General features: G+C 41.4%; 2 protein-coding genes across 4 annotated transcripts; both read right to left on the bottom strand.

The window, feature by feature from the left end:
- Window positions 1-1,283: 1,283 nt before the first annotated feature.
- On the bottom strand, window positions 1,284-3,323 carry LOC148026479 (pentatricopeptide repeat-containing protein At4g33990-like). Its single transcript, XM_087690317.1, has one exon. The coding sequence runs from the start codon at window positions 3,321-3,323 to the stop codon at window positions 1,284-1,286; it is 2,040 nt and encodes a 679-aa protein (XP_087546443.1).
- Window positions 3,324-3,704: 381 nt separating this feature from the next.
- Window positions 3,705-9,951, bottom strand: LOC148026478 (sm-like protein LSM2). 3 transcript variants are annotated; one of them, XM_087690919.1, is made up of 5 exons: window positions 9,820-9,951; window positions 4,391-4,604; window positions 4,225-4,261; window positions 4,003-4,104; window positions 3,705-3,841 (listed from the first exon to the last, which is right to left on the bottom strand). In XM_087690919.1, the coding sequence occupies exons 2-5, from the start codon at window positions 4,528-4,530 to the stop codon at window positions 3,713-3,715; spliced, it is 408 nt and encodes a 135-aa protein (XP_087547045.1). In that variant the 5' UTR covers window positions 4,531-4,604; window positions 9,820-9,951; the 3' UTR covers window positions 3,705-3,712. The 3 variants fall into 3 exon arrangements, with proteins under 3 accessions (XP_087547045.1, XP_087547047.1, XP_087547046.1); XM_087690921.1 differs by having other exon boundaries at window positions 4,391-4,593; window positions 9,820-9,902; XM_087690920.1 differs by lacking the exon at window positions 9,820-9,951 and adding an exon at window positions 9,562-9,805.
- Between the last annotated feature and the right edge of the window lie 2,459 nt (window positions 9,952-12,410).

The raw sequence follows: 12,410 nt of genomic DNA, 5'->3' as shown, positions 1-12,410 counted from the left end.
GTCAGTGTAGTAATACACGGGGCGGCACGGCGGAGGCGCCTTTACCCCCAACACATCTAAGCTTAACAAAACAATATACAAAGCAACTTGCATTATTGCATGTGAAGCAATATAATTAAGAACAATCCTATGGCATACGGAAGTACAAGATAAAGATCCAATGGTGCTAAGATATGACAATTAGAGTTAACTCATCATTGCAAAAAATCCAATGTTTCATACGCACATCAAATACATTGAGTTCCAACTCTTGTATCACACTGTGTGTACTTTAATCAACGATGAAATAGCAAAGCTTATCTACTATCCAAAAGAATGGAGCAAATATCTACACAACTCTTATAAAGAATCTGCTTCAAATTTGTCTTCAAAGACTCCACATTGGGTCGAGGTTAGAGTCCACCTATATGGATAAATATCGAAGTGAGTATTAGATATGCTCAACACCTAATTCTTGTAAGATACCACTAATGTGTTATCCATGGTATTCAAAGTTATTAAGGTCCCATTATAAGAAGCAACCATGTATGCGCCTAAACATTAGTTGGATCCTGACTTTTATGTGAGAAAAAATCTACACCATTGAATGGTAGAAAGATAACATTTGCGAGTTTAGCCTTTGGATAAGTAGTTAGGCTAGTAGCAACTTAAGGCAAAAGGCATCAAGTTGCGAGTGGGAGTTACTAGAAACCCCTATTTTATGGTCCCAAGCCACAAAAGCCCGTCCTAACTAGAGGGGTCTCAATGGCTTGATACCAATGAGAATCCAAGGGTAGCACCCCGACTTGATGATAATTGAAATATTACCTAGCCGACTTGAGAAAGTTTATAATATAGTGAGACATGTTGACCAAACTACCTTCCCGAGCTACGAAGGAAAGACTTCTCTAAAGCCATAACCAATTTACTTTTCACCCAATCAAAGTTTTTCCAATTCACCTTAAGCTCTTTGTCTATCATCTAACTAGATTGCCATCTAAACTACATAGTGGAAGCATACAAGTAGACAAAGCCATCTTTGTATTAATTTATTTGGAATTTTTTAAAAAAATATTCTCCTCATATTTGTTGTTTACTCTCTATTTATTGCTCAAAAATCTATTCATTGTGCTGTGTAGTATTTACATATGTGTATGCCAACACTTGTGTACATATCTATTAGCAAGGAAAGGCTGATCTCCATATGAGCTTAACACTGTCCCATGAGTACTTACAAGACATTGTGTTTCTGTATGTTGAGTTAATCTATATCATTGGAAATTATCAAACACAAAGCCCAAAAACTATTTAAAAATTGGGCAATACCTTGAAAACAAGTCTAAACTTGGCACATACCCTTCATGCTTCATGCGCAAGCTCAGAAAATCTAACATCTCTAACAAATCCTCAACTTGCTTTACCCCCACCACAAACTCATGCAACATTTCATTCACCTCAATTGATGCATTACCAAGCTTTTTCTTTGCTTCTATATAAATCCTCATCATCTCTATTTTGTTCGCATCCTTCCATCTGCCAGCACTTGTGTATAAATCTGCCATCAGCAAGAATGCAGAGGCATCTTCTTTGCTCAACTCCACAAGCTGCTGAAAGCACCTCTCTCCTAGCTCCACTTTACCATAAATCTTACAGGCATTGAGCAAAGTCAGTAAGGTTTCTGCTGATGGAGAGCAATCCATGGCTCCAAGAAGTTTTTCAGCCTTGTAAACATGGCCAGATCTTGCAAATAAATCAACCATACAAGCATAGTGATCCAGTGATGGTTCAATTCCATACTCATCTATCATCATTGTAAATAACTCTTGACCCTTGGCTAACAGGCTTGCATGGCTACAAGCAGTGAGCAGACAGATGAATGTTATTGAGTCGGGTTTCAAACCCTGCTTCTGCATGTCCTCAAAACATTCTACAGCCATTTTGCCATTGTGGTTATCACCATAAGCTTTTATCATCGCATTGTATAATACAGTGTCCCGGACAGGCAGTTTGTTGAACACTTCCTGTCCTTCCCCAACTGAAGCACATCTACCATACATACCTATCAAGATGCTACACACATAAAGATCCCCTTCTAAACCTGATACCCTGATTTCTCCATGTATTTGATGACCTATTGCTAGGGCTCCTACAGTTCCACAAGCTTTCAAGCAAATAATAAAGGTAACATCAGTGGCAGGCACATGCTCCAGCTGCATCTTTTTGAACTGGATCAGCACTTCTTCATCTAAACCATGTGCAGCATATCCTGCAAGCATTGCATTCCATGAAACTGCATCTCGAACTGGTAGCCTCTCAAACACTTGGTAGGCTTCTGGCAGAGCGCCACATTTAGTATACATATCAACCAGTGTATTGCTTGCATGAGGGTCTCTTTCAAATCCCCTTCTAACCATTTCAACGTGCATCTTGAACCCTGGTTCAACAGCTGTATTGAAGCCACAAGCTTTCAAGCTGCAAATAATAGTGACAGAATCAGGAGAAACACCTTCAAGCTGCATTTCATGAAATATGTTCACAATATCTTCAGCAAGTCCATGTTCAGCATATGCTGCTATCAATGCTGCCCATGATACCGTGTTTCGGACTGGCAGCATATCAAACACTTGTTGTGCTTCTTTGAGCGAACCACACTTGGTGTACATGTCTACTAGAGTGCTGCCTAAATAAAGTTCTCTTTCCAACCCCCTTTTGCATATTTCAGTATGCAATTCTAATCTTGACTGTAAATCTCCGAGGGTACCACAAGCTTTCAAGCAAGAAATATAAGTAACAGAATTAGGAGACTTGCCATCCAGGTGCATTTGGTGGAAACACCTCTCTACATCATGTTCAAGACCGCTGTCTGCATATCCTGTAATCAGCACATTCCATGAAACTGTATCTCTGACAGGCAGCCCATCAAACACTCGTTGAGCTTCTGCATGTGAACCATGTTTACCATACATATCCACTAGTGTATTGCCCACCATTGGACTGTCAAAATAGACATACCTTTCATATGCCCTTTTGACTATTTCACAATGTAATTGTCTGCCTGCCACATCAGTGTATTTGTGCCTGGCACATGCATTCAGCAAGGCCAGGTATGTACACCTATCAGCTTGTACACTGTGGCCCTGTTGCATCCTGTGATAAAGGCAAAATGCATGCTGCACTTCTCCACTGTTCGAGTAGCCGCAAATGAGAGCATTCCACGAGTGGCAGTTAGGATGGGGAAGCCTATCAAAGACATGCTGCGCATCAGGCAGGCTTCCACATTGAACTAGTGCTGGTACAAGCTGGTTGCCAAGTTCATCACGTGATTCCAGATGTTGTTGGCACATGTACGTGTGCAAGAGCTTCGCCTGGAGCAGGTCCTTGTGTTGTCTGCATTTCTGAAAGAGGTAAATCAAGTTGTCAACTAACACCCCTCCCCCGGGCAGCTCGCTGTTCATTCCCTTCTGTGTGCCAGCTGACAACAGGATCCTTCTAACTTGCTAGTTGGTTCATCTATTCATTCAGAATCTTCCATTCATTTTCTTCAAATGTCCTCTGCAATCAGCCACTACATCAGCTATCTAATTCAGGACTTCCATGGCCTCACTTTCTGTGAATCACTTCTGCATGGTCGATTGCGCCAAAAGTAATTGAAGATACGTGGAGAAGAATCTGTAATGATGCCAACAGTGACACAAAAAGCTTGATTTCTTTTAGCAAAATGAACATGCCTCAGTTATACTGTTATGAAACCTTCGTCCAACTGGGTATCTCCAGTAGCATTAGTTGAAGACTCTCTGGCTTTGGGGGGATGACTGCCCTTGCCTCCCATATAGGCAAGAGCTGCCTTGTCGAGCATTAGTCTCTGCACCACAAGGACAAGAACATATTTTCAGAGGAAAATACTAAGTTCCATCAACAGTCGCTGCTGCTTAGCAAGTTGATTACAACAATCCATTTGGGAGCTTTATTTGATTCACTGGACAATCTGAACATTGTTAATTAACTTGCCTATTCTATTATTACCTTTTCCTCTACAGCATCAGACACATTTATGGAATCTGGTATGTGAACGAACCGGATCTTGCTTCCTCTGAGAAAGACCAATGGGAGATTTTTCTCATGCCCCTACCATCACATCCACACACATCAAAGAACTCATGGCATGACTAAACTGGTTGGCTTCCTTTGTAAACAATTTATGCAATAGCATTGGAACTAAATTGAAGACAAACAAATATTGCGTACCTCTACATCCTCGCTTACTGCATCTTTGATTACAACACTGCAGATGCATGACAAACTAGGCCATTATGACATAACAAATATATTCTATTTTCTTCTCTCCCAAAAAATAATTCATGTGTGGAGATACACATGGAATAGTTACGATTCAACAGAAATGAAAACATACTTCATGGCATCATCACAATCTTCCAGGACGCCTCGGATGTATAAATCATTTTGTAGCTCTACCAAGATCTCTAGACCTTGAAGTGCCTTTATTACACACAGAAGAGTCCTTTCTTCCCGTCTTAATTTGCCCCTTCCCATTTCTCTAGCTTTAAATCGGTTCAAAGCAGCTTAAGTATCAGCTAACACACAAGCTGAGACCACCTGTGCACAACCTGTACAACATCAATAAGAGCTATAAATATATGTTTTTCATTTTTCTAATCAGCAAAATCAGAATGCTAACAGTCCAATATCTGTATAAACTATGATCATGCTTTCTTGTACATGTAGTTGCATTGAAAAGACAGATCAATTCTTGTCCATTTAACAATCCAGATATGGAAGGTGATACAGAAACAACCAAGACAGTATATTTGAAACCAACACTGATAGAGGAATGGCTCTCAAAATAAAGATTCATATCTACCCTCGCATACTTTCAAGCAATCTCACTGTCCACCCACTCATCACGGGCTAAGGATTAACACATCATTATTGCTATGATGAATCCTGCAATACCTTGGCAATGGTGTTTAGGTATTTGAAGGACCTACTTGAATGGCAGTAACAATACTAAAATTCGTGATATAGACTTGCATGTTGCATGCAAAACATGTTCTGGTATTTCAAGTACATACTTTTTTGGCTAGCAACAACACGTGAATTCCCGGCTGCTGCATAAACATAATGCAGCAGCGCACATCTTTCATGAATTGAATTGAATTCGGTTGAATCTATGAAATGGTAGTTTGACAACCCTCTACCTAACATTCCACCTACTTAGGCTCTCTTTTCCACCACTTTAGAGCTAGTTCTCACGCTCTTTTCTCTGCCTAACATTCAGCGCTTGTTCTTATGCTTTTGGACCATAACAATACATGCACAAATCCACAATACTTTCAACACCCTCCCATGGTCCAAACATGGAATTCTCTGGCTCATGTGGACTTAGTTGAGTTTACATCAAATGTCACATGGAAGGGCTTGAGTTTTACACTTGGCTATCAAGCTATTGGTGCTAGCAATCTAGTCAGCTCATGTGTGAGCCTGGGCTATGCTTGACATTACTAGGTATTTTAGGCATTTTATGGTGGTCATCTTAATGATTATTTAGACATTTACTGCTGACCGACAAGCTGCCATATTTGGCATATTTTGGGCCTATTTATTTAGTGGCTACTCCTCCTCTCATTCAATAATCATCATTCTTCATATGGTCTTCTTGTTGGAGAGAGGAGCCAATGCCGGTGCCCATGCAACCAATGACTCACTGTTGTACACGTAATACTCGTGTTTGGTATATGGATTCCGTTTTCCCAGCACATCTCTCAGTTCTCTTCCTTTGTAGTGTTCTTTTGTTCTTTTGTTCTTTTGTTTTCTTTCTCTTGTGTCTTGTGTTCAGCAGTTTATTTTAGCACTTGTCTATACTTCCATCGTTGCACCACTTTTGACACGGAATCAGATTGCAGGATCTAGGTTCCTGTTTTGATTTTTCTGCTGATTATAGGTCTTTTTGCCCCCTGTTGATCAGACCTGCGTTTTTCAGACCAACAACCTGTGATTTCAGTCTGTGCTTGGATTTCAGCTACAATCGTCAGTTTGCTGCCTTCAATGCTCCACTAGCCTGTGTTTCTAGTTTTCTGCCCCTAAACCGTGGTTTGGCGACTGTTTGTACAGGCCATTGTTTTTGGCAGTTTTTGACAGGTTTTTCTTCATTTTGCAACAATTGGCCTTCATTTTTTGTCAGATTTTTTGTTACACTATATATGGACTCTCATTTTGTGAAGTCTTTGCTATTGGTTTAGCTATATTCCCTCTCCGTATACCCTCTATCCTCTATCTTCTCTTCTTCTCCTCTCCAGATGGCTCCTCCATGTAGTTCAACAAATGATAACTTACATGGATCTGACTATCTTACATGGAGTGTTGTGATGAAAGCTTGGTTTGTGCAGAAGCGGATTTTGTACATTGTATGTGGAGCTATTTCTCAGCCTCAACATCCTTTTCCTCTTCCAAAAGATTTTGATGAGGACAGCCGTGAAGAAGCTATGCTTACATGGGATTCAAACAATGCCCGTGCAAATCTACACTACTTCGGTGTATTTCTAAAGATGTTCTATTGGCGGTTACTTCCTGTAGGATATCCCCTAAGATATGGTCGAAGCTTTAGATGTTGTATGTGTTAAAAGTGAAGCAATCAATGGAAGCGTAAACATATGCTATAATAAACTGCTGAACACAAGACAAAACAGAAAAGAAAAGAAAGAGAGAACACAACACAAATGAGAACTTAGATGTATGCTCAGGAAATGAAATCCATATATCAAACACGAGACTGTCACATACAACAGTGAGTCATTGGCTACGTGGGCACTGGCACTAGCTCCTCTCTCTATAGGATCTCTAGGTAGTGAACTGACTGACAGAGGAGCCCAAAATATATAGGCATAAATAATGCCATAAAATAGATCAGGTCGGCCAGTATTAATCATAGTTACCAGGAACGGGGAACGGGAACGGGAACGGGACCCCCGGGAACGGGGGGAACGCCTAAAGTTAGGGAACGGGAACGGAGGGAACGGCATATATATATATATATATATATATATATATATATATATATATATATATATATATATATAGAGAGAGAGAGAGAGAGAGAGAGAGAGAGAGCTCATAGATTAAGTTAGTTGGAAGATTGCATGGTGGAAGTGAGAAGAGTGGCATGATATCACCGTTGCATCTTGCTCACACCAAATCTGGACAAATCCCCAAATTTTCCAAGTCCTGCGTGCACTAATTTCAGTGAAATTGAAAGAATTTCACTAAAATGTGAAAAGTCCCAAAATTCCCAGGTAGATGTGCACCGACTTTGCAATTTCTGAGTCAAATTGTCCAATTCTGTGTTAAGATCCCCAGATTCGAGAAAAGCCCCAAATTTTTGAGCCGATTTTGAACAGATAAGAAATCTTGTGCTCACGCATGCGAAACCCCGTCAATGGGTGAAGGAGATTTCAAAAAAAAGATTGAAATTTTGAAAAAATCTACGGGTCAACGGACCCGTCAGTTGTGCGCTGTGACGCCCGCCTTTCGCCGTTACGTACTGGTCACCGTGTCCGCCGTGCAGTCGCCCCGTCGCGTGCAGCTGTTACCTGTTACGTATCGCACAGCAGTCGCCTCCAGTCATCTGTCCACGCTTGCTGCAGTTCCAGGGAACGGCCGTTCCAAACAGGGAACGGTTGCTGGAACGGCCCGGAACGGTGCGGAACGGGCAGGAACGGGGCTGGGAACGGGCAGGAACGTTCCATTGGCGTTTCGCTAGAAGACACATGCCGGAACGCGTTAATCCGTTCCTAAGGCCCGGAACGGGCGTTCCCTGTTTCTATGGTATTAATGTTGGCCACTCTCAAATCATGGGTGATCTGATACAATACAATGATACAATGAGAAATGACTTATCATAGTCCATACAATAGAGAACCACCAAGTAGAACCATGGATACCTAGGCAGTGGGTGATCAAGCCACCACCAAGGTACCTTGGAGAGAACCTGATGTTGATATCAATCATACCAGCTCCTAAAAATAGAGAAGATCATAGAAGCTCTCGACCTCTGTCAACAATGATTCTGATGTAGCACACGCGACCATCCTATCACCAATGCTGCAACGCATAAATGACCATGAATTCCCCTCCTTTGGCCAAACCACCAAAGTATCCCCTCATGTGAGCTCTAGACGAAAGCCATCCACTCTCTATCAAATAACCACCCCATCATGAACCAAGATGTCAATCCCAACTCCAAAATTTGAATCTACTAGACTTCAATCGATGCATCAAGGATGTCCCTCTCTAGATCATGTGCATCTGTATAAATGTATAGATGAGGTGCGACTGCCCCAGCTCAACACCCTCTCACACTCTCTCTTTGGTACTAGCGAGTTATGAGGGATGACCTCATCGCCACCACTAAAAAGCAAATGAGGAAGGGACCACTAAGCCCTTCCCACGATTCGAAGAAGATCCCTTCCGCACCTTAGACTTCACCTTGGCCAGAGGAACTAAGTCGGAATCTAAGAAAAATGATGACTCACCGAAGAAGTGCGCATCCCGCTTCGTCTTCTACTCCTTTCTAGAAGTCACTAACTCTTTGCAGTCCTTCCATAAATAACCTTTCTTCCCACAATGGTAACACTGGGTCTTTGACTTCTTCTTCTTTGAACCCCTCTCTGAAGCTACAAGAGCCTCACTAGAATCTGATGAAAGCCGCACTTGTAACCGCAAGGATGCCTCATGCTCAAGCAACATGGAGTTCATATGTGTAAAACTAACAGGAGTCAATGATGTTTGTGCCCTCAAAGCATTCGCCACTCCATCAAATACCAAAGGTAGTTTGAAGAGTACGAGTCCATGGAGATCATATGTGTAAAACTAACAGGAGTCGAAGATGTCTGCGCCCTCAAAGCATTCACCACTCCATCGAATACCGAAGGGAGTTTGAAGAGTACGAGTCCAATAAGATGAGCCTCTTGAAGGGAGACTAATTTGCAAAAGCTGGTCTCGGATTTGGGTCACACGAAGTAGAAAAGACTGGATAGTATATTTGGCCTCGAACGAAATTTGTTGGAGCTGCCCATAAAGAGTAACTACTCTCATGGTGAAAGGTGCCACGTACAACAACCGCAACTTCATCCATACTTCAAAAGATGTCCTACAGGAGGTAACCACCAATAGGACTTCTTTGGAAATACACCGTAGCAAGACCGAGTAAGATCACACTTGCAGCAATCCCCTCTCTACAACCATGCATGGGTTGACATTCATCAACTGCCTCCATGAAGGGGTGAAGCCATTTTGTCTATCTTAATAAGACTTACAGCAGGATAACTACAACACCCAGGTTATCAGTATGCTGAGTCTGCATAGCGACTTCTGATCTCTAAGATCACCAACTCTTTCTAAACAAAACCAATCTGTATTCCTCGATCGACTCGTTGTCTCCCAAAAAGGCGTTCTTAAGAGTGTGTCGAACCCCCGGAATGCGCTTACAGGCAAAGCCAAATTAGAGGATTAGATGTGTGAAAGCGAGGCTCAACACTGAGATGCACAGACAATAGGTTGTCAACTGACCTCGTTTCTCGCGGATTATCCTCGCTTACAATTTAGCAAAGGTTTACTGTTTGGAGGGCAAAAACCCCAGTTTTTTAAGTCTTCGTCGCCAGATACAGATGCAGAAACATGTCCGGGAGTGATCGGAAAATGATAATCGCAGACAAATTTGTGGCGATCCGGAACTGCCAAACAATGCAACCGCTGGCCAAGGAAAATGCAGAGAACATCTAGCGGACGCAGGCACTCGACATGAGAGAGAGACACGAGGAAGTAAACCTGCTGTTCGACACCGAGATTCTGCTGTCGGGGAGGGCTCCCTCTTCCCTTCACTCGAACCAAATAATTTGGCGATAATGTTCCTATCCTTGGACGCCTTAAGGAGATAGATTTTCTTCTTTTGCTTTTTCTTTCTCTCTCTCTCTCTCTCTCTCTCTCTCTCTCTCTCTCTTCTATTGCATTTTCTCTCTCTCGCTCTCTCTCTCTCTTTTGAGGAGAAGGCTTTAACTTTCACATTCCTCCAAGGGATGTATCCAAGGTTTAAACTTTGGAGTCTACACCAATTGGCATAAGACGGCCAACAAAATAGCAAAAGGGGCATGCATCCTAGATATTGCCCATTCATTGGGCCCATGTCTTCAAAGAAGTTTTCAAACCCACTAAAAATCAGGGGACCCTTGCCCCATTGAAAATTGGCATTTGGCATCTAATGCCTAAAGAAATGTACCTCCATTTCATGGGATTTGCACACAAGCCCATTCAATAAAAGTTGAACATGTGTTAACATTCGTGAATTGATCTAACTCATTACAACTTGCATATGAGGAAAGGACTTAGTTGGGCAATGATTTGCTCCAAAGAAAGCACAACAATCCCTTGGTTCATAAAAGAAGAAGAAAAGATGGACAAAATGAGCAACCTTTTGAAACATAAGATTATTTGAGCAGAGAACTTGGTTGAAACAACAAAGAAAACAGAGAATTAATATAGCAACCAAACTTCTACAATATCCGTACTATCTTACAATGCAAGAATCTCCCAAATCTAACATTGAGCCTACATGGCATTATAAGATGATCCCCAACCTTGCCTCATATTGTTGGCATAACATTCCATCTTGGTTAATGCATTTTCTTTTTTGGAATAGCACACAATCTTAGTTAATGCATTTTCTTTTTGGAATAGTCAATTCATTAGACGACACTAGTGTTAACTCTCTCTCTCTCTCTCTCTCTCTCTCTCTCTCTCTCTCTCTCTCTCTCTCTCTCTCTCAATTGCACACCTCTTGAAACTTCCTTGACTACTCTCAATTCAACTCGCCTTGTAGAAAGGATATGATCATCCTCAAAGAGGTGGAGGACTTTGAGAGGAGTTTGAAGCCCAATGAAGGAGAGGAAGAAAAGCCCTCTACAAGTACAAGGTAGCACCCTAACCACAAATACAACTACCTTTTCATTGTGCAACCTCAAGAAGCTTGCAAGTAGGTTCCATGCACAAGCATAAGATGACGCAAGCTAGACCCTAGCTTTGGGTTTTGAAAGTCAAATGAAACACTTCATGGGACATGAGGTTGTTGGACAAAGAGGAGGGTGCATGATTGGAGCAACAACAATGCTTGCAATGGCCATAGGAGGCATGAGCTCCTTTCTACAAATGAATGGTTTCAAATTCCCCCATGCCTTCACAAAAGAATCTATTTATCTATTTGTGTCACATAGATAAACCCAATTAATTCTTAGAGACATGGATAGAGGAGATTCTAGGAGACTTTGTTGCCATCTCCCATCTACAAAAATAACTCCCCAATACCAATAGATTTGCCACATCTAGTACTTGCATAGCACGGTCCTCTCCTTGGCGATGTAAAATAGCATTCCATCAAAGTCAATCCCCTTTGATTTGGATGGGATACCCAATGGTTTGCCTGCGTATCGGAGAGGAGAAGCTACTGTCCAATGATTGGTGTGCATGTAAAAACCATAAGCTACCACCAACTTCACAGTCCTACTCAAATGGAGGCATGGAGAGATGTTGATTTCCAAACTTCACTTCTTATCACACGCTGCTGCCATAGGTTGAAGGGTCTTTAAACTACATGTTTTCGAAATTCGAAGTGTGTAGTCTATTATGGTGGAGTATTGCCTTTGAAATAGGCAAATGTCTTTGGCTTACAAAATAATTGTTTTACTTCTATGTCATTTTATGATTATGCATGCTTTGGAGAGGATAATTGATAAGAGTTTTTCGTGGTCGAGTGTTGCAATTGAAATACCTAATTCTCTTTTGCTTTGACCTCATTTTTTGGATGTAAAAGCAAATAAGTCTTTAGTGGAATCTCAAATAGTTTTATAATTATGTTATGTATGCAATAGTTCAAAAGAACCGCAAGGTTATGCAAGTGCTTGAGGAATGTGATGTGCACTAAGAATTTGATGCAAAAGAATTTGAGTGGTCAAGTTGGCAACAATTTGAGCAAGATGTGCAAATAATTATGAACAAGTGCAAAGATCATGAAATGGCCAAAATCATGGCAAGCAGTAAGCCATGAGAGGATTGTAGAAGTTGTAGATTAGTTTGTAACTAAGTGATGGACAACTAGACATGAGAGGGAGTTCAAAAATGACTACAACATTGTAACACATAGCTATCGAATGTTGTGAAAGTTGAAGTCACCTTGAAGGTGGAGCAAATGTTGATGCTAGCTTAAAGGTGGTGTAGATGATGTGCAAACTAAGATGGAAGTTGGGAGTAAGGTATCATTGATATGGACATATTGTTGGAATGGTTGTGCATGGGCTTCAAACATCAAGAGAATCAAAAAGTAGAGAGAGAGAGAGAGAGGAGAGAGAAAGAGAGATGTTTCTCTAACC

This window comes from Lygodium microphyllum, chromosome 13 (assembly GCF_053477565.2).
Source record: "Lygodium microphyllum isolate KBCC chromosome 13, Lygodium_microphyllum_v1.1.10, whole genome shotgun sequence".
Lineage (NCBI taxonomy): Eukaryota > Viridiplantae > Streptophyta > Polypodiopsida > Schizaeales > Lygodiaceae > Lygodium > Lygodium microphyllum.
Note: the sequence above shows the minus strand (reverse complement) of the source record. Positions and strands in the feature narration are given on the sequence as shown.